Source organism: Vigna unguiculata, chromosome 3, assembly GCF_004118075.2.
Source record: "Vigna unguiculata cultivar IT97K-499-35 chromosome 3, ASM411807v1, whole genome shotgun sequence".
NCBI classification, from domain to species: Eukaryota; Viridiplantae; Streptophyta; class Magnoliopsida; order Fabales; family Fabaceae; genus Vigna; species Vigna unguiculata.
Genome location: NC_040281.1, coordinates 15,448,090 through 15,469,965, shown reverse-complemented (window position 1 = coordinate 15,469,965; position 21,876 = coordinate 15,448,090). Strand labels below are relative to the sequence as shown.

Here is a 21,876-nt window from a genome sequence, read left to right as displayed (position 1 = left end):
GCTACAACCTGCAATATTAATTATTTTTCCTGGGTCTTATAGGGGAGGCAAAGAGGTTGCCGAGGTGACTAGATCTGGAAGAAGGAAGCTTCGCACGTTCATTTGAGTGGAGAGAAACACCTACGAAGGCTTTGATTTCGTTTCTCCTCGTTCTCTCTACGATTAGGGTTTCTCATGTTAGGGTTTGAAGGTTTTTCGATTGGGGTTTTTTGATCTGGTTGTGATTGGGGATTTTCAATCTGTTTGTGATTGGATTTTCTTGATCTGGTTGTCGTGATTTTGTAGGTTGGGGTTTTTGCATATTGGGTTTTTTTTTGCAGATTAGGGTTTTTTTTAGATTTAGTTGTGATGATTTATTACGTTGGGGTTGTAAACATGAAGATGGTGGATCTCTTGCATTGGCGAATGAGGAAAGGAAGTAGATGATGACGTGATGGAGGAAAAAAAGTTAGACAATGACGAAGAACAATAACACTATGAAAAGGGATGAAGAAATGGAGGGTCAACCCTCCTGGGGCACTCAATGGCGAGACGGGTTAAATTTTGTCATTTATTTTCAGATGTTAAGCTGACACGACTTGACCCGAATTTGACGGGCCAGAAGCGGGTCAGGTCTAAATAGGTCGGTCGAGCGGATCGGGCCTAAATAAGGGTGGCAAAACGAGCTAGCTCGACTCGTTTTGGTCCGGCCTGCTAAAAACGGGTCGGGTCAGGCTGACCCGTCATCAATAAACGGGTTGAAAACTGTAACTCGTCCCGTCTTCGGGCGGGCTGGTCCATCTCTATCTTTTTTTTACTTTTTTTAATTTTTTTAAACTTTTTATTAAAATTGTTTATAAAATTATTTTATATATATAAATTTATTTATATAATATAAAAAAGTATTATTTTTTAATTATTTTTAATTTTAAACATAAAAAAAAAACGGGTTAGCGGACTGGCCTGTTTTGGCCCGTTAAACTGGCGAGCTAGGCAGACTGGGTTACATCGGATTGATGGGTTGAAAAATCTAACTCGACCCTCCCTTTTTTAGGCGGGCTGGTGGGCCTAGCTCATTTCGCCATCCCTATGCCTAAATAGGCCGAGCTGGCCCATTTTGACATTCCTTCTATTAACATCAATTTGAAAAATCTCAACGTTTTTGTAAGGAAAAAGGCTAACAAATTTTTTAGCTTCCACGCGTCCAATAACAACTTACGCTTCAGTGAAATTTATACCTTCATGCTAATTGTATCCATGTGCTACCAATCTAGCTTTATTCCTTACAACTCTTCCTTCCTTATTGAGCTTATTTTGAAAGACCAATTTTGTCTCAATCATACTTTGATCTTTAGGGGAGGAGCCAATGAATAAACATAATTCCTCCATGGCTATCATGTCTTCATCAATTAGAGATTTTGATATTCTTTGGCTCCACTTGTGACAAAAATGTGAATGTGGCTCAACTTTGTTTTGTGCATAACAAGTGGTGTTAAATGCATCTTTCCACAAGTGTTTTGGCAAAGAGTTCTCATAGAGCATGGTTATAGCCATATTTGAGTTATATTCTTCTTTCCATAACCTCATTCTTTTTGGATGGTTTTTATGAAGAGGAATTGTGTTGAATAACATTGGATTCATATTGTTTTAAACGCTACACTTTTGAACTTAGTCCAATGATCATTTCTATACTTGAGAGACATAACCCCTTCTTTGTATGTACTCTTTTACAAAAGATATTTCCTTTACCAATGCCTATAAAGAGGCCATTTCGGCTTCATTAAGTTGCTTTATTTCAAGGAACTAGGCCTTGGACTCGTCATGTAAACCGTCCACACTCTAGGAACCAACTTATCCCTTGGCCTTTTCCCTTAAGACATATCTCTTTGGTACCCAAATCTTCAAGGTCCTTTCTTATTAGTTTTGGCTGGACACCTCTTCAGTTTGCATCTAACACTTGAGTGTCCAAATTCTTGACATGTTCATGTTTCAAGTTATTTTCTTCGTCCCGTAACAACGTCGCTGTTGCAATTCTACATGATTCTTCTCTTCTCTTGTGTTCACGATCATGACTTTTATTTTTGGATCTGATATTTTCATCACAACCGTTATACCACTACCACCTACCATCCAAAAGTGGCCGCCATGAACCACCATGAAAAAAACTGATTCACTTCGCCTTGTTATGATGGAAGGCTGAGAAATCGTTGCCGGTTTTCACCGTAACGCCGCCATGACCAAAATTTAATAACATTGGTTCCTACCATTTCCCCACATTTTTTCATTTGCTTCTCACATTTCGTTGGTTCCGGAATGAAAATTCCATACTTCCTGTATGACCTTTCCCAAAAGCATATTTTTATGCTTCCAAAATTGCTTTTTAGAATCCAAACCATATAATTTAGAACTATTAGTCCGGAATACGTATCATATTCAACACAATACATTGTGGAATTTATTTTTCGAAATAAAATTTTCAGAATACTTTACTCTTACGGAAATCAAAATCCACCTAGTCTGGTTACATGTTGCGGAAGCCTGAATTTTAATTTTCAGGAACTTTATCTTCACAGTTTCACCGATTATGCACAAAAAAAGAAAAAAAATCAGTTTTAAATCCTTGATATACCTGCTACTCCTAGTTTTGCAAATCACCAACAACTTCACCAAACTTTTCCGGAAAACCCACACAGACACACAACAAACCACGAAGGAGATAACTTTCATATAAAACAATCAAGGGTAGAAAGAGAATTTCAAAAAAAATACGGGATGCAGGTAGAAATTGATTGGGTGGAGGAAGCAATTGCCAAATAGCAAGTACCTAATTAAATTTTGGAGAAAATTCCTGGCCTTACAATCTTAGTCGGAAAACAACCTAGCTTAATCGAGCATTTAACATGCTAAATTCAAATAATTTGTTAGTAGTTAGACTTTTTCAAATTTAACCTTTCGTGTTGAAAAAGTACTTGGAAGTTAAATCACCTGACATGGAAACATGTCTTCGTTTTCCAATTATTAGCAGTGCGTAAAATAAACATAAGGGAAAATTTTGACAATATGTCGTGAAGTAAAATCAAACAATGAGTGAACTAAAAAGTATAATCACAAGCATTTGCCACTTAAATATTTGTAAGAATAGTTGGTACTAATAATGCAGAAAAGTTGCATACCTAGAAAAGTTGAAGTTGCAAGGGTTTAACTAGTCTTACAACAGTAATTTTATGACAATCAAATTTGTGGACGACATAAGAATAACAATTAAAACTTTTCATTGTAGTATTTGACTACCATAATCAGCATTGAACTTGTCGTATTTGTGGGCATGGAGATGAGCAGATGGTCTTGTATTTCTTAATGCCGTTTCTATATCTTCAGATCTGATTGGCCCAATTTTTGGCAACTCTGCAACCCAACGATTACTTTCAGTTAGAGAGGAGTAAAATTAAAATCAAGTAAATATTTACGAAAATAGGCAACACATTGTTAAAAGGAAATCTACATAAAAGAAGCTGTTATGTTATCATCAAAGTTCCTGTGTAAACAGACAACGTACCATCTTCAGGCACCACCTCCTCCTGTCTCTGCTCAAGTTGTGACATCAAGCGTCTCAAGGGCTGCATTGCTGTTTCTTTACAGAGTAATCGGATATCTGACCCTGAATATCCTTCTGTCTGATCCACAAGCAAATCATAGGGGATCGGTTCCTCCTCAGCCTGCACAGGAAGGAGTTCCTCAAACATTGCTCTCCTCGCTACTGGTTCTGGAAGTGGTACAAGGATCTTTTAATTATGGTGAAGGAGCAACCATTGGAGATATTGGACTATCTATTCTCAATATTATTATTTTTTTGTTTCACCACCAAAGATATCCCAAATCAAAACAACAATTCTATCCCAGACCATTTGAAATAATAATAATAATAATAATAATAATAAACGAGCTTAAAGTATGCCTGCCATGTTTACAACACAGTACTAGTCTACAATGAATGTCTATACGGACTGCAATTAAAATTTAAACCCAAAACAATAAATGCTCTTATATTATATAAACCAAGCATCTTGGATAGGATGCCAGTTTCATTTAGAGCGAATAAGATGTCCAAAATCGGTAGTGTAGGAAACAAGAGTATTGAGATGATACGAGATGCCCAATAATTTATTCAATGCTCCCGAAAAAATTTGGCCTAATAATTTATGCTGCACACTAATATGCACAAGCTTATATTTGAAGGATACACGCTTCTCAAGACGTCGGAGCATGGCTGCATCCAATTCCCAGGGAAGATTTGTTGCCGCCAAGACAAAAACCAGTTCATCTGTCCGGGTCAAACCATCCATCTGCAATCTTAATCCAAATGATCAATGGTTGAGAAAGAAAAGCAGAATACACACGACACTGTTTTGATGACAATGCATATTAAGATGCAGTGTTTGAATTTCAAGAGGACACAAGCTCCCAGGTAAAACGAGAAAACTTTTACAATTTCAAAGGCCAACTATCATGGCGAACTTAAATAACTAATAAATTAAGCAGTGATCGCCAGAAAATGCAAAACTTAAACAATTTATCTGGATAATTGTGATTGCGTTGGAAATAATTTATAGTTAATTTGTTTGTATTCAAATTGTACAATGAAATGGTAAGGATCTTCCTTTGCACTGAAAGGGAACTGAAATGCAGGATATGTGCAATATAAAATAAGAAGTACATAATTCTTTGGACAGCCGAAATTTTTAATTGTCTGGAGATTATCATTATTGCTTATTTAAACAAATGATCCGACAACCATCTAATGTTCATCTTCAAATTTATGGACTTCGTAATAAGGGCATGTTATTAACACAAAGATTGAAGCACAACATGTTTTGGATGAAGAGTTTCAAAATGTGAGAATTTGACATACGAGGTAATTCAATTCAAAAGACATTGTGAAATAAATTTAGATTATTTATCTTTTCGAGTATTTTCAAAGAAATTCAACACAAGTAAAACAGTTCTACGCTATCAAGACATAACCTGATTTCTCTTTGGTCATTTTCTAGTTTAAAAGTTTTAGAATAGGTTTTAAATGTAGGTAGGAAGTAGTATGAATGAGGTTTATCTTTGTGCCAAGCACTCTAGTTTGATCTTTGCTCTTCCCCATACTAATTGTATAAGAGTTCTATCAATATGAGAGCATATGAGGAAGTGATCAAGTACTCTCAAATTCATCTATCCAACAAAAGAATTGTCATCTGGTCATTGTCTGTGTAGTCCGCTACTGTCCATCACTGAAGTTTTGTCCTCTGATACACCGTCACATGCTGTCACCATCACAGCTGTCCTAGGTGCATGCGTCTCACTTGCCACCTTCCAATGGTAGAAATGTTTTCGAACTACCACAATTTAACTTGTCAGGGCTCTTTGAGCCCATTGTTGCCCTCTGCTCTTTGTTCTTGTGTACCATTTGGTGAAGTCTTCTAGTGTTGATCACGGTTTCTCTCACTTGAAACCCTAGGTTTATCTCACCTAAAAACCTAGGTTTCTCTCTTGAAACCCTCAGTTGCCTTCTATTTTCATTATTGCATTACTGGACTGTCTTCATACCTCAACCTTGTTCAACTTGTCTTCAGGGACTATCTCTCATGTCATAATTTCCACTAGTAAAAGGGAAGTTGTGGCACTAGAGGTGGGTATCCTCGTGGTAGAGAGTGTCCCCAATGCACAGATTATAAGAGAATGGAAACCCAAGAGAGTTCTTACTCTTTACATGGCTTTCCAAACATGACAACAATATTTCTAAATTTGAAGTTCCTAAGCCAATGTACTCTAGTGAAGAATATAAGGAATATTTTAGGTTAAAGTATGACAACCAAGCACAGTCTTTCACTTATTCTATATTGTCAAAAACTTGTATTTCTCCAACCTTAAAGTGTCAAAGTTCATGGAAAATCAATTCCAGTGCTTCTGAATACATTTCTAGAAATGCTTTGTTATTTTCTTCTATTTCTCGTACTATATTACTAAATTTCTCATGTTTTTACATTAGCCAATGGATCCTATGTTACTTCTTAGGGAGTTGGACAAATCTCCCAATCTCTTTCCTTTTACATAAAGCATGTTCTTAGTCCCTAATTGTCCTTTTAACCTAATTTTCTTAAGTCACTTAACCAAAATTTTAAATTATTTCATAACCATTTATGCCAAGTCCTGTTATACAATGGTGTGGTACAAGTCGATTAATTGGTGAAGGACATGGATCTAGAGGACTCTATTATCTTCGTCTAGACTGCCAATGCCTTGTTTAGCATCCCCAGTCAGCTCTTGCCGGATTGCTTAGGCCATCCACATTTATCAAAATTAAAAAGGATGTTTCTTGAACTTAGAATATTATTCTTCTGACACTAAAAAATATTACATGTTTAAAAGTGTCACCTTTTTTGAAGAAACTCATTTCTTCCTTTCTCCACATAATCTAATAGGTTTTGCCTATGCTTTCAATTGAGTCCTTTGTGTATCCAATTCTAACTTCTCCCAATAATCCAAATTCCCAAAAATGTGAAAGAGACACTTAATCATCTTGGATAACGATAGGCCATGATTGTTGAAATGCATACCCTCAAACAATATGGTATCTGGGAGTTGGTTGTCATTGGTTCTATTCCACAAAATTTGGACCTAAAGGTGAAGTTGATCATCTCAAAACCCAATTGGTAGTAAAAGGATATACTCAAATCTATGGGCATAACTACAATAATACTTTCTCTCCAGTGGCAAAAATGACTACTATCAAACTTCTACGTACCATGGCATCCATTTGTCATTGGCCTCTTCATCAGTTGGATATTAAGAATGCTTTTCTACAAGACAATCTTGAGGAAAAAGTTTGCATGGAGGAACCTCCTAGGTTTGTTGCTCAAGGGGAGTCTAGTATAGTTTGTAAATTGCATTGCTCTCTATATCAAGCAATCTCTACGTGCTTGGTTTAGAAAATTCAGTCACATTGTTCAAATATTTGGGTTGAAAAGTAAGGAGTCATATCATTCTATTTTTATTGTCACACCTCCCTTGGGAATGTGTGTATTTCATAGTGTATATCAATGATATAGTCATTATGGAGAATGATGCCGCTAGATTATCTCAGTTAAAGGAGCAACTATGTAATCAGTTTTAGGCCAAGGATCAAGGAAATCTCAAATATATTTTGACCATAGAAATTAACTCAATCAAAGGAAGGAGTTGTAATTTTTCAAAGGAAATATGTTTTTGACATCCTAAAAGAGACAGACATGATTGATTGTATGCTAGTGGTTTGTTGTACGAATCCAAATTAGAAATTAATGGCAGAACAAAGAGAAGCTTTGTCTAATCCAAAAATGTATTGAAGACTGCTTGGAAAACCTATTTATCTAACCACTACTAGACCATATTTATCTTTTGCAATAGCAGTGATGATTCAGTTCATGCAAAATCTTTATATTGATCATTGGAATGTTGTCATCCATATTCTAAGATATCTCAAAAAGGCTCCTAGAAAGGACTACATTATGAAGATAAAGGAGATACCCAAGTCTCTAGATATTGTGATGTTGAATGAGCTGGTTCTCCTTTGGACAAACGCTCTACCACTAGATATTGTGTTTTCTATGGAAGAAATTGTATCTCTTGAAAGAGCAAGATACAAAAATGTTGTTTCTTGGTCAATTGTTGAAGCTAAGTGTAAGGCAATGGCATCCCTCACTTTTGAGCTGATATGGATAAAACAATTTCCACAGAAATTAGATTTTTGTGAGATTCAGTCAGTGAAGATGTGTTGTGATAACCAAACTGCTCTCTACAATGCTTTCAATCTAGCGTTTCATGAAAAGAGTAAACACATAGAGATTGACTGGTACTTTGTTCGGGATAAGTTGTTGTCTAAAGAAATTTGTACTGCGTTTGGCAGATCCAATGATGACCTTGCAAATGTGTTAACAAAATCCTTAAGACACCTCAAATTGAATTTATTTGATCCAAGCTTTGTATGCTCCAACTTGAGGGGAGTGTTGGAATAGGTATTAAATATAAGTAAGATAAAGTTTTATTAGAAAACTTTTATATGAGCTTTGCCTATCTTTGTACCTAGCACTCTAGTTTTATCTCTGCTCTTCCCTATATTCATTGTATAAGAATTCTATCAATATCAATGAGAACATATGAGAGAAGTAATCAAGCTCTCTCAAATTCATTATCTATTCTTTTATATTTTTCTCAAGTAAAGATATTATATTGAGCAATATTGTTAATTTATATGACACATTTCAAGTTATTTTCATTATGTTTATCGTTGAATATGATATATAATTCAAAATTTAAAAATTTAGCTTATTAATCATGGTTAGACTGATAGCGCAGTAGACATTTAACTCTCATTACTCTTTGTCCCAAAAAAGTAAAGATCAAGGTTCAAATTTAGTGGGGGTATTGTATTATCAGATACAGGAATACTGAATAAAGAATTAAATTTAAATACACTACTAGTGTAAGGGTTTTTAACATTGTCCTCAAATTATAAATTGTCTTATATTGTAAGATTGTTAACTCTTGTAATATCTACATTTTAAGTCAAACATGATATGGTAATTTCTTACTGGTTGACAATATAAATTTTTACGATGGCCATTGATAGCTACTACAAAAAATGTGGGTCGACCTTTAAGTAATGAAATTGATATCTCTTTGTTTGTAAAACAATCCCCTACAAGTACAATTTTTTAAAATGTTTTTGGGTCCTAAATGTAGGACGGGTTTGGTATTATCTAACTCCAAAATTTGTCCAAAATCTTATTCCAAGGGACATTTTGGATCATATATAAAAAATGGTATAAAATATGAACTAGGTGGAGTTAACTAACTTGATTATAAAAAGTATGTTCAATGTAAGAAACAAGCATCACCTGAACAAGAAGCTCAGTTTTCAACCGTCTACTTGCTTCATGTTCACTACGAGCTTCCCCACGTTGACTAATGATTGCATCAATTTCGTCAAGAAATATTGTTGAGGGTGCATGATGCCTTGCAAGTTCAAATAACACTTTCACTAACTTCTCCGAATCACCTGCGGTCAAAAAATAACTTCTGTAAATGTACATATTCAATATGTAAAAAACTACAACAAAGAGGAAGCCGAAAGAGGAGCACGTTAAAATCCCTCGTTAATCAAGTTAATGTTTCGCATGTTAGTGAGTTTTCCTCATCTTTGTCTCAGTTTTATTTAAGTAGCAGGCCTTTCAGCAGTGCACTGTAAGCCACCCCGGCAGAATAGAGAAGCGGTGCAGTGTGGTGTAAATGAAATAGCGACCCTTGATTCCAAAAATTCCTCTAAACACTATTTGTAGCCTATTGGGATCTATTTAGAGGTCTCTTTTAGAGATTTTAATTTCCAAAACAATATTCTGCTTATGAAATCAATGAAAAGGCTGTTGCTTCTCGGTATTCCTCGTGACCCAACCCTCGTTTTTTCTGTAAAAAGTTTCTTGAACTCATTTCTCTCAACCCAACGCTCTGGTGACTGGTTTACGGATCCTGGTGGATGAAATAGGACTTTTGAATATAGTGGATGAAATAGGACATTTCCAAGAATCCCTATAAATGTATTAGCCTATTAGGACTTATTTAGGGGCCTATTTTAGAGATTTCAATTTCCAAAACAATATTCCGCTCATAACATAAATGAAAAAGCTATTGTTTCCGGTAGTTCTCTTAACCCAACCCTCATTTTTCTGCACAAAGTCTCTCGACCTCATTTGTCTCTCACGCTAGCACTTTGGTGACTGGTTTATCACTTTCTCTGCCTCTGTTTTCTCTTCTCCGGAAATTGGTTTCTGGTTTCTCTACTCTCTGACTGGGTCTGCTAAGAGATTGATGCCCTGCTTAACTCTGGTGACCTCTGTGCCTCTCTTCTCAGTCCGATGACTGCTGCCTCTTGTTCTGAGACATGGCAACACGTAAAAGACTTGTATTTGACTTTTGTCTAATTTAAGACACCAATGACTTTATTATGTTAATTACAACTGTCACGAGTAATTTTTAATTTGTATCATGTATAAGAATTTATATTTATATAGTGTAAATTGTATGAAATACATAAAGAAATTCAAAAATAAAGGTTATCTATCTGGTACAGCACACTTATGGGACTTTTCTCTACACACATCTATTCAGAATTTAATTAACACACCGATAAAGTAGCTACATTATAATCTATGGGCATTTCAAAACAGTTCAATGAGCAAGGTAAATCCATAAATATGCATGGAATTATGAATAATACCGACATGCAAATAAACTATTTTTAAAATATATACTGAAATAGAAGCTCTCGTCATCCAGATCATATGCACCAATTTAATGGTATTTGAAGAATAAAACTAATAATACATGCCAATAAAAATTTCAATTGTACTAAATGTTAAAATACGAGTTCCACATAAAATAACAAATATATTCTACCTGTTAAAAGGATGGATTCTTTATTAAAAAGAGTGGGGAGAAATACACCTACTTACAAAATAAAACAGACAGACTACACATGCGGCAGTTCTTCAAGGCACTGCTTTTAAATTATTTTCGATTTAATATTGACTCACAAATTATAGAATGACTTTAATGTAAGAAAGAAATGCAATGCGATGATTATTAAATTATAAATGTATCCTGTCACAAAAAGTATTTTAGAGATATTAAAATTAATTTTCTTTCTTCTCACTTCATTAAGGACATAATAATAGTCTTCTAATAAATAATTCCAGTTTTGAATTATTTAGATAAAGATTTCAAATGTCAAGAAAGCAATCAGAAGATTAAAAAAATTGTTTTTGATTTGTTGAATGCTCTCTCCAAAAGGGTTACATTCTTCGAAAAAAAGGAAAAAGGAAGGAAGCCCTTGGGGGCAATTTCATATCATCAAGTGTTCTATTTGCTTTTGATATTTTACTTAAATAACAGTGTAAAACAAATTGTTAGACATATTACGTTTTATGTTAATTAGGGAAACATAATGTATATTGTTTATTAGGAAAATTAGTTGTATGCGAAATTTGATGATAACAAAATTCCTTATTCTATTTTATTTCCTCATAAACCTCTTCATCCCTTGCCTTTGAAAATTTTTTGGTCTACATGTTTTGTTCATAATTTTGATCTTGGCGTTGATAAGTTATTTCCTAGATCACACAAATGCATTTTTCTAGGATTTACTCGATCACAAAAATGGATACAAGTGTTACTCCTTCTCTTACCACTCTTTTGTGTTTGCAGGTGTCACCTTTAGTGAGTTTTCACCTTCAGTGAGTTTTCGTTTTACTTGAAGGGTCCTTCTTCTTCTTATGTGTCTCCATCTGTTACGGTTAATATTCATGTTGTATGTGATCCTCCTGTTGTGCATAGTCCACGTCAGATTCCTCTCCTCCACCACCCCTAAAGGTTTATAGTCGAAGACATCATTCCCAACAACCACCAAGTGACTTACTTCAAATGCCAACTATTATGTCTCCTCCAGGTTTGACAACTGAGTCTGACCTTCCAGTTGCCCTCCATAAAGGTATATGTTCTACTCGTAATCTTTCTTCACATTATATTGCTTTGAGTTACAATAGATTATATCAGCCTTTCGTCTATTTCTTTTGTGTCCATTCCTAAATCTATCTGTGAAGTTTTAGCCCATCCTAGTTGGCGTTAGGCCATGCTAAATGAACTAAGTTCTTTTCAGAATAGTGGAACTTGGGAGCTCGTCTCATTACCGTCTGGAAAATTTGTTGTTGGTTGCATGTGAATTTTTGCTATTAAAGTTGGTCCTGATGGTACTATTAATCGCCTCAAAGCTCAACTTGTAGCCAAACGCTACACAAATTTTTGGATTGAATTATGGTGATACTTTCTCTCCAGTGGCAAAGATGGATTTTGTTCGTTTACTTCTAGCCACAACTACTCTTCAACAATGGCCTCTTATCAATTGGATGTCAAAAATGCTTTCCTCTATGGAGATTTGCAGGAAGAAATTTATATGGAGCAACCTCTTTGATTTTTTGCTTAGGGGGAGTTTTTTGAATTGGTATGTCGTCTTCACATCCTAAAATAGTCTCTTAGGGCCTGGTTTGGTAAATTTAGCAATGTTGTTCAACAATTTGGTATGAGTCAAACAGAGGTAGATCATTCAGTCTTTTAGCATCATCAAGTGTTGGATGTGTCTATTTGATGGTATATGTTGATGACATTGTTCTGAGAGGCAATGACCACCAAGACATCTCCAGATGAAACAACACCTTTGCCACCATTTTCAGACCAGAGATCTTGGCAAATGTAGATGTTTCTTAGGTATTGAGGTAACACAATCCAACGATGTTTATGTTACTTCCCAAAGGAATTATGCATTGAATATTTTGGAGGAAAATGGGTTGATGAATTCAAAACTAGTTGACACACCCATGGATCCTAATACCAAACTCCTACCAAATCAAGGGGAGTTTATTTTAGATCCTGAATCGAATAGAAGATTGGTTGGAAACTTAAATGACCTTACACTTACTCGTCTGACATTTCCTTTGAGAAAAGACTATATATGGAGACATCAAGATTGAGTTCGTTAACTCAAATGATCAGTTAGCAAATATTTTCAATAAGTCTTTAAGGGGACCGGGAATTGATTATATTTGTAACAAGATTGGTATATACAATTTATATGAACTAGCTTATATTGCGTTTTATGTTAATTAGAGAAACATAACGTCTATTGTTTATTAGGGAAACATAGACATTGTTTGATATTGGTAGATATTTGATATTGTTTGGAACAATATCTCCTATTTACCATTTTTATGTTTGGTTGTCATATATACTTGTATCACTCTCTATTATAAATATATTCACCCTATGTGTATTTTAAACAAAAGGGAGATTAACCTTATACATTTTTACTCTATATTTAACACAAATCTTTATAAGCATCATGCCTTCATAAGACAAGTGGTTTGCTTATGTTCTTTGTCTAATAATTTTTTTATCTACTCAGACAATTAACATACTTTGTCTGACATATGATAAGCCTTGAAGATTCGTGGAACACATCAAAGACTTATAAACACTTATTCTCTTTGTTAAAGGGATGTTTGACACTTCATTTCTCTCAAGAGCATCTCACATCAAGATCTCTTGAAGAGTGTACTTAAAGTTGATCCATGCAAAGTGCACCAGCTGTATCAAATCTTGCGCTTTTTTGCTAGAAAGAAGCTACTTGACTAGGCATGATAAACCATGTTGTGAATCAGAGGAGTTGTACAAAGCAACCACAAGTATTTAATACATCTACTTGCATGAACATGGTCAAAGAAAAGCCAATGAAGAAGAAAGGCTAAAAAAACTCACAAGGATTCAAAGAAATTAACAACTCTTTTTTACTGAATTCCATATATAAAAGTCCTCTTTGAAGAAGAAATGTTGACAGCAACAATCACAACCTGAAAGCTAAACTTCTTTAATCTTCAGCAATTATTAGCCTTGAATTTGTGAGGAAGAACATTATTCATGCTCAAGAACAACCTAAAAGAGTTTTATCATCTGGTATTCGTCTTAGAACATTACCCTCTTTTAATTAGCAACATGTGATCTTGTAGATCACACCCTTTGTAATCAAAGTAGTTTAGATAGGTAGGAGTGGCCGAGTCCAAAGAATATTTATGTCTTAGCCAAGAGTGGGTGTTGTTCAAAGAATACTCATACTTGGTGACCATGTCCAAATAATACTAGTGGTTTTAGACAAGATTGGCTACATTCCAAATAATACTCAGGTTTAACTTGAAGTAGTTGCATTTCAAAGAATACTTATTTTTAATTAGGAGTTGTGTCCAAAGAATACTCAATTTTAGTCAAGAGTGGTTGTGCCAGAAGAATATTCATTGTTTAGCTAGAAGTGGCGAGTTCAAATAATACTGGTATCTTGCAACGGTAGTCAACCTTGGTGGAACTTGATCATGTTGATCAAGAATTAGACATAGTCTAGGTTTATCAAATGAATTAGGATAAAAATACCTTGTTTAAATCTCTCTGACCTCTAATCATTTTTCCATTACATGTTCTTAAACTATAACCAATATTTGAATGAGAGATTTATAAAAACAATCTTTGAAAGGTTTTTTAGATAGTGCATCTATTATCACCTTGAAGTTACGTCTACTCTGTCTACTCTTCATCTATTAATGCCTATCGAAAAAAGCTTTTCAAAATGTTTTTTATAATTCTTAAAACACAATTCAACCCTCCTTGCGTTTTTCACTTGTTTTCATATCAGGAAAGATATCAAAGAATGTAAGAGACGAGAAAACATCAATTGTTCATTAAAAGAACATTCTTGAATCATTTCAGAATGAATTCAAGTAAGTTCTTGAGCCCTTATATAGAAAGAATGGAGATAAGAAATAGAACACTTTAAAAAATATGTTTTCTAGATTTCACGACATACTTTTCTTGTATGATGAACTAAAGAAATTACATATGTGAGAGTAATTTAATTATCTAATAATTTGCACCTAACAAGTTGAAGGCCCTAATTCTCTCACAAAATAACAAGATCCTTTCTCCCTCTTAGTCCCTCATTGTATAGGCAATACACCCCATTCAAATTATCCCTACCATATGATTTGACTAATCCAACCTAACTAACTCATATTCTAACTAACTACTAACCTATTGGGTAAATAACTAAAATGTGACCTCTAATTCAGCCTAGCCAACTGATGTATTATAACTAGCTGTTAAACTAATGGGCAACTAACATACATGTGACCTCTAATGGATACCTATTGTACGCTCATTCTTTGAGATCATTGGCCTACAATGAGATGTGAGAGAAGCTGAAAATAGCAAATGGTGCAGATTGAAATTGAACTAAAGTCATGGAATCAATTGCTTTAATCCAAATCACCCATGCTATATCAAATAGTTGTTTAGAGCTTCTCTGATTGATATTAGACCTTTCTTTTAAGATATATATGCTACATATGTCTCTCTATGTCTATTTGGCTATGTCAAACAAAGGACAATCGTCTTGAACAAAAACCTTTCCAAACCACGAAGGGAGTGTGTCAATTGGCAGGATACAAGGTAGTTATCATCGTAATGTTTGAAAAAATTTAGCTGTACCATCTTCAGAGACTATTCTATTTCCTTTGGAAAAAATAACATACACTGCAATTATAAAAATCAACACTTTCATGTTTCATACGGTACCTAGAAGAAGATTTACAAAACAAATAATCTAAAAAAGAGGGAGAAAGTTAAGATACATGCCTCGCCATTTGCTAACTACAGACGATGCTGAAATATTAAAAAAGGTAGTCTTGCACTCTGTCGCAACTGCCTTAGCAAGCATTGTCTGCAACAATCAAACCAAAAGTTAGGAAGCAATTAATAATTCATAAACGAAAAAATAACTGCTCGATCAAAATATGAAAGTAGGACGGCTGTATATTTCTTCCAATACAAATTACTTTTGAATTTTTAATTTTATGTACGCACACATTAAAATTCACTTACAATTTTAGAATGACACTAGGAGGCAATCTAGTGAGTGTTAATGATGGAATAACAATACAAACCTTTCCTGTTCCTGGTGGTCCAAAAAGGAGGATGCCCTTCCATGGTGATAACAGACCAGTGAAGTACCTAGAAAAGTGAGAAAGATTAGCTTGACCATGAAAATATTTTACTCAAATCTCTACTTATCTAGTAAACTTTTATTAGTACAAATGCATGTCTGGGAATCAATTAGTTAACCATTTCAAAAAACAATATATTAATATAGCAATTTTAGCATGACAGGGAGCTCAGAATATAATCTCAAATTCCAAAAAACAATAAACTAACAAACCCATTTGGTCAAAATTTCAAAATAACAAATCTAGAGTATCTGTTACTTTCAAACAAGCAGCACCCGAAATCTGTGAATCAGCTAGACCTCTTTCTGTTCCCTTATTCAAGGACTTTAAAATGAGGTTTTGTTTTTTTTCTAACAAAGAAAGAAAATAATGTAAACACTACGGTATTATCTATCAACAGATCTCTTTTATTAATTTCGTCCATCGTCCATCCTAGTTTTACTCTACCCTATTTTACAATTAAAAAACACACAAATTGCTCTCCAAATCGGCACCTCCAATTCTTCACATGTCTAAACTAATTTAACCAATTTTTTTGTTATCTTCTCAATTAGAACCACAACAATATCTTCTCAAATACAATTATTCATCTTATGTCGTTATACATTTATGCTACTCCTTTTATTTCTTGTATTGTCCCTTTGAAGACCATTCTGATCTCTATTGTCACACCTCCTCTAAAAAATGTGTGTACTTAAATAGTGTGTCAACGATATAGTCTCAATTAAAGGGGAATGTTGTTGCTAGTTTATCTCAATTAAAGGAACACCTATACAATCATTTTCAGACCAAGGACCTTGGAAGTCTCAAATTTATTTGGACCATAAAAGTAGCTCAATCAAAGGAAGGAGTTGTAATTTGTCAAAAGAAATGTGCTCTTGACATCCTAAAAGAGACGAGCATGATTGATTGTAAACTAATAGATTGTCCTATGGATTCAAAACAAAAATTAATAATAGCACAACAAGATCCAAAAAGATATAGAGGACTGGTTGGAAAACTTGTTTATCTTATCATAACTAGACAAGATTTATCTTTTACAGTTGGAGTTGAGTAAATTCATGCAGAATTCTTGTATTGGTCCTTGGAATGCAGCATTCATTCAAAAAGGCTCCAAGACAAGGATTCTAGTTTGATCTTTGCTCTTCTCTAAACTCATTGTATGAGAAGTCTATCAACATAAATATGAAAACACATGAGAGGCGTGATCTAGCTCTCTCAAATTCATTATCTTTTCTTTTATATTTTTCACAAGCATAAGAATATTTCATCTAGTTAACCGCTTGAAATATATATTAATAGGTGTGATGATTGGATCTAAGGCTGTGTCTGTTTGCACCGATGATCCTGTGTGAAGGAAGTTGCATGCAATGATTTGAAAGGAACAATCGTGTTCAATACAACAAATTGAAGGCGAGAGAAGGAGGGGAAGAGCGGGATAGGATGATTTTTCAATCTCGCCTGAACAGAGATGATTTGAGAGTGATTGTTGTTAAATTACTCTTGTACCCTCAAATTTTCCTCAACTTTTATTCATGTTTGGACCCAATCCAAACTTAGGTGGAACAATCCCACAATATTTGGTCTTTGAGTGGACCCAATTCCACTTCGATGGATCCAATTCCAATTTTTTGGTCTTTGAATGGATGTGATCCCAACTTTGATGAATTCGATCCCAATTTTGATGGATTCGATTCTATATTTGATGGATTCAATCCCAGTTTTGATGGATCTAATTCTATATTTTTATAATAATAAAAATTTTTATAATAATAATAATAAGTATTTTAATAATAATAATAATAATAATATATTAATTTTAACCATAAGAGCAAAATTATAATCTTACATTTTAATCTATTAAAACTTTATTTTTTATCCATCATATCACTCAAATCACTTATAAACTTTCACAGACTTTACTTCTAAATTCACTACTCTCACCCCAAAATCCTTTAAAAAAAACACACACACTTCACTCTTTAGTCCATTACAATCCATCATCTCTCTCTCCCCCAAATCAATCTTCTAAAGTGAACAAAGCCTAAATCTTGTGTAGTACACGACCTGATTGAAGAGCTCAGTTACACTGTTTGATGGAAGGGAGTAGTAGACCATCTAGTAGAGACCATCTAGTAACGGTGCCACAGACAGACCAATGCAAGCATTTGTTAGGCTTAACTTAGCTTAAGTTTTATATATAGAGACATTATTGAACTTTTAGACCCTCTATGTATAGAACCTTCTAGATCAATAAAAGTGCTTTCTTTCAATCTTGTTCGTGTTTTCTAACATTTTTATTATTGAGCACCCCACAATTGGTGTCATATGTGGGAACAAGAAAAAGAAAGTCAAAAAGTTGAAGATGTGACCACCAAGTTTGACATCGAGAAGTTTTCTAGGGATGACCACAAATTGTGGAGGATCAAGATGGAAGTCGTCTTGATACACACAAGTGTGTTGAGGCTCTAAAGGGTGAGCCGAACATGCCAACATCTATGTCTCAAAAGGAGATGACTAGCATGATCAACAAAGCCAAGTGCTCCACAATTTTGTGTCTTGGTGATAAGGCATTGAGAGAAGTTGCTAAGGAGAAGATTATTGCGTCAATGTGGATGAAACTTTAGTCAAGGTATATGATTAAGCTTTTAGCACATAGACTCTGTCTGAAGTAACAATTGTACTCATTCAAGACAACTGAGACAAGAATGATGGTGAACGATTAAAGACACTTTACTACTTGGAAAAGAGCAAACCATTAATCTTGAGGAGGTGCAAACCTCGATAAGGACTAAGGAGATTCAAAAGATTCAAGAATGTAAAGAAAAGGGTAATGGGTTGAGTCTAAATGTGTCCATGTCAAAGGGTAAGAAAGAAAGGGATCTCAAGGGAAGAAGCAGAAGTGACACTCACCAAATGATCAGGTAGAAATTGAGTGTTATAATTGGCAGAACCTACTAGGATGTGATAAGATAGAGGGGTTGGAGTCTTGTGATCATTGTGTACAGGGAAAGTCTCACAGGTTGAAGTTTGAGAACGGTAAGCATGCGTCTAGTAGACCCTTTGAGTATGCTCATGCATCTCCTAAGGGATCGAACATGAGCTCAAACTCATGTTGAAGGATTTTATTTTCTCACCATTATAGATTATTATTGAAGAAAGGTGTGGATTTATATCTTAAAAAGTAAAACTAAGACTTTTTAGAGGTTCAAAGGGTGACACACCTTGGTGATTAATCGGCAGGGAACCAAGCTAGAAGTGTTGAGGACAGACAATGAACTAGAGTTTGTTTTAGAGGAATTCAATGACTCTTGCAAGGCCAGAGGTATAAAGAGGCATAAGATGGTTGCAAGTACACCACAACAAAATGGGTTGGCTAAGAGGATGAACAAAATCATTTTGGAAAGGGTGACATGTATGTTGCTAGGGGCCGGATTGCCTAAATCCTTTTGAGGGAAAGCTGCAAAGACTGCCATTTACCTCATAAGAAAGAGTCCATCATCTACTCTGAACAATAAGACTCCTATGGAAGTATTGAGTCGAAGGCCTACAAATTATGAGAATTTGAGGGTGTTTGGAACCTTGGAGTTTGAACATATTAAGAAGGCTAAACTAGAGGCATATCATGGGCTGAGAGATGTATCTTCATTGACTCTAAATCATGTATAGCAAATAATCTACTAAAGAACTCAGTCAGACGATTAGACTATTTGATGTAAGGGAGCAGTAAACCGTCAAGTAGTGGTACGACAAACAATCTTGTGTTATATATAGAGACTATTATGAGCTTAGATAAATAAAAGTGTTTTCTTTCAATCTTGTTCTTGTGTTTTCTTGCATTATTATTGTTGAGAACCCAACAATAGGCATGAACAATCTAGATAAAATATCGGTTCAAGATATTTCTCACCAAAACTAAATCACCATATAGTTAAACTAAATCATTAAAAGGTTAGTGTTCACATTATTGTTACCCTTGCTTTCATCTTAAATTAAAAACACTAGTCTATTCATTCATAAATGTAAATAACTAGCAACATCCAATGAAAAGATCTCATTTACAACATAAACAAAAATATCTTCACAAGCAGTCAAACAAAATGGTTGTGAACACCTCTAAGGAATGTTAGGTGTAGAAAATTTACAATAGGGATACCTACTTGGGATACTTAATTGGCATCACAACAGCCTCTTTCAGCAAACGTTTGGCATTCTCTAAGCCCTTGATACTTTCCCATTTTACATCTGGACTTCCACGAATGATATCCCTGCAACAATATAATGGGCAATGAAAATTTTGACGAATACACAGGTAAGTACTCCAAATATTCAGCATTTGTATGTATAATTGTTCGAAAGATTGAGAGAGAAAATATACCTACTTAGGCTCTCTGCTAAAGTTCGCATTTCTGCAGACTCAAAAGGTGGAAGCAAAGATCTCTGCCTGAAAATGTTAGGGATAATTATCCGAGAGTTGCAGATGAATAATTTTCTATCTTCCACATTTTCTAAGTTATCAGTAATTCTAAGAGTGAATAATTTTCTTTATTCACTCACAGAATCACAAAACTCATAAGTTGATAATATTAAAGGTTATGAGCCGAGATCAAAGGATCAATATCAATCGTGATTCATTAAACAACAGAAAATATCAACCGTGATTTCTAAAAGATGTAAAACTGTAGCAAATTCACTATCTTCCACACAGTCCACTAGAACAGGAGAATTCAAGAGATGATATACTAACTGTTACAATTGTGCGAAAATATAAAATTATCAATTTTAGTAATGGCTGTTAAAGTATGCATATATGATATTGTCTGTTTGTTTCCTTTAGGTGAGGCGAGAGCCTCAAAGGTATGGACTACGCATAAAAGTCAGCAAATTCAAAATGCAATGAAAGAAAATAGAAACTTCATTGATTCTATCATCGAATGATCCTCAATGTCTATTTTTTATAGTATCTAGGACTTTAACCATAACTGAACTAACATATTACTCAATCAATTACGAAAGGCATCGCATCTGTTTCTGATACAATTGACTTTTAACATTTTTAAGTGAATATTTACTAACAACAGAATCCAAGAACACAAAGAGATAGCTCAGAAAATCATACGGCCTTTCATCCATATTAACCGGCGAAAATCCATTGGAGTGAATCTGGTTCTGCCCCTGAAACACAAAATCAAAGCATCACGAAACTCAGGGAAATTTTAAGGAGTGATGAATGACCGGTTACCCAAGACACTTGCACGTCTCAAACACAGTACCTCAGTTCGAAACTGCTCATAGACAGCCATTTCCGATGCCTTTTTTGCATGCGGATTGCCATTCAACACGGCGCCCAATGAACCTCCATTACTTACCACCGCTTCATCAGCAGTCTCGCCATTCTTCTCGGCCTTCTTCCTACCAAACTTAGCATCATAATAAAATTTGAAGTCCTGAAGATCCAAAATTAAAATTACGTAAAACTCTCGGTAACAACAAAAGTAAAATTCAGTCCACCACAAAATCAACAAAACCAAACAGACAAAATAATACACAAAAACACACAATCTATCTAGCCAAAGTAAAATTTCCATGACATTATTCGAGCTAGTGAGAAAACAAATCGGAGCAACTATAAGAATCCGTTATATAATGATCAACGAAACGCGATGCGAATGTCGGTGGTAAGAAAAATGAAAAAGAAAGAATCGAGAATCGCAATTAGTTTTACGAGGAAAGGAAGAGAGAAGAGAAAGTAAAAAAAAAAAACCTGGAAAGACCAGCGCGTGGGCATTGGATCATCGGCCATCATAGAGAGAGAGAGTGGAAGAAGTGTTTCTCTCTCTAGAATGGATCACCAGCGAAGCAAGGCTGCACTCTCTCTGGCTCTTGTGGGGGAGTGTGAGGAACAGCCAGAAAAATCGATAAATAAATTACACAGATTATAATTTATAGATATAAAATATGCAAGAATTGAAAAGTGCTTAAATCACGTGGGAGCAGAAAGAAGGCATTAATGTTATTAACTTAACGGTCTTATTTCCTATATACCTAATTCCTTTATTAAATTTTAAATATGCAATTTATTATTTTATCACGTACTGGCCATTTTGTAACCAATGCATCGCAACTTTCATCCCTCCGGATAATAATTATTTTACATAATCATTTTCATTGATTAAAAATCATAAATATGATTAAGGGGTGAACATGTTCGAGAGTTTTCACT

The 21,876-nt window shown here is 34.6% G+C and overlaps 1 protein-coding gene across 1 annotated transcript; it reads right to left on the bottom strand.

Annotated features, from left to right (window-relative positions):
- Positions 1–3,067: 3,067 nt before the first annotated feature.
- Positions 3,068–21,588, bottom strand: LOC114178789 (katanin p60 ATPase-containing subunit A-like 2). The gene is made up of 11 exons (XM_028064879.1): positions 21,418–21,588; positions 20,927–21,100; positions 20,773–20,828; positions 20,032–20,097; positions 19,814–19,921; positions 15,594–15,660; positions 15,286–15,370; positions 8,901–9,061; positions 4,221–4,322; positions 3,536–3,761; positions 3,068–3,384 (listed from the first exon to the last, which is right to left on the bottom strand). The coding sequence occupies exons 1-11, from the start codon at positions 21,457–21,459 to the stop codon at positions 3,251–3,253; spliced, it is 1,221 nt and encodes a 406-aa protein (XP_027920680.1). The 5' UTR covers positions 21,460–21,588; the 3' UTR covers positions 3,068–3,250.
- Positions 21,589–21,876: the final 288 nt, after the last annotated feature.

What these genes read in the sequence shown, in the direction of transcription:
- LOC114178789 (XM_028064879.1), bottom strand. Translation starts at nt 21,459, where the DNA reads ATGATGGCCGATGATCCAATGCCCACGCGCTGGTCTTTCCAG. An exon ending in TTAGCAGAGAGCCTAAGTAG is followed by an intron (nt 19,922 to 20,031) that starts GTATATTTTCTC and finishes ATATTGTTGCAG; the next exon opens with GGATATCATTCGTGGAAGTC. An exon ending in GACCACCAGGAACAGGAAAG is followed by an intron (nt 15,371 to 15,593) that starts GTTTGTATTGTT and finishes TGATTGTTGCAG; the next exon opens with ACAATGCTTGCTAAGGCAGT.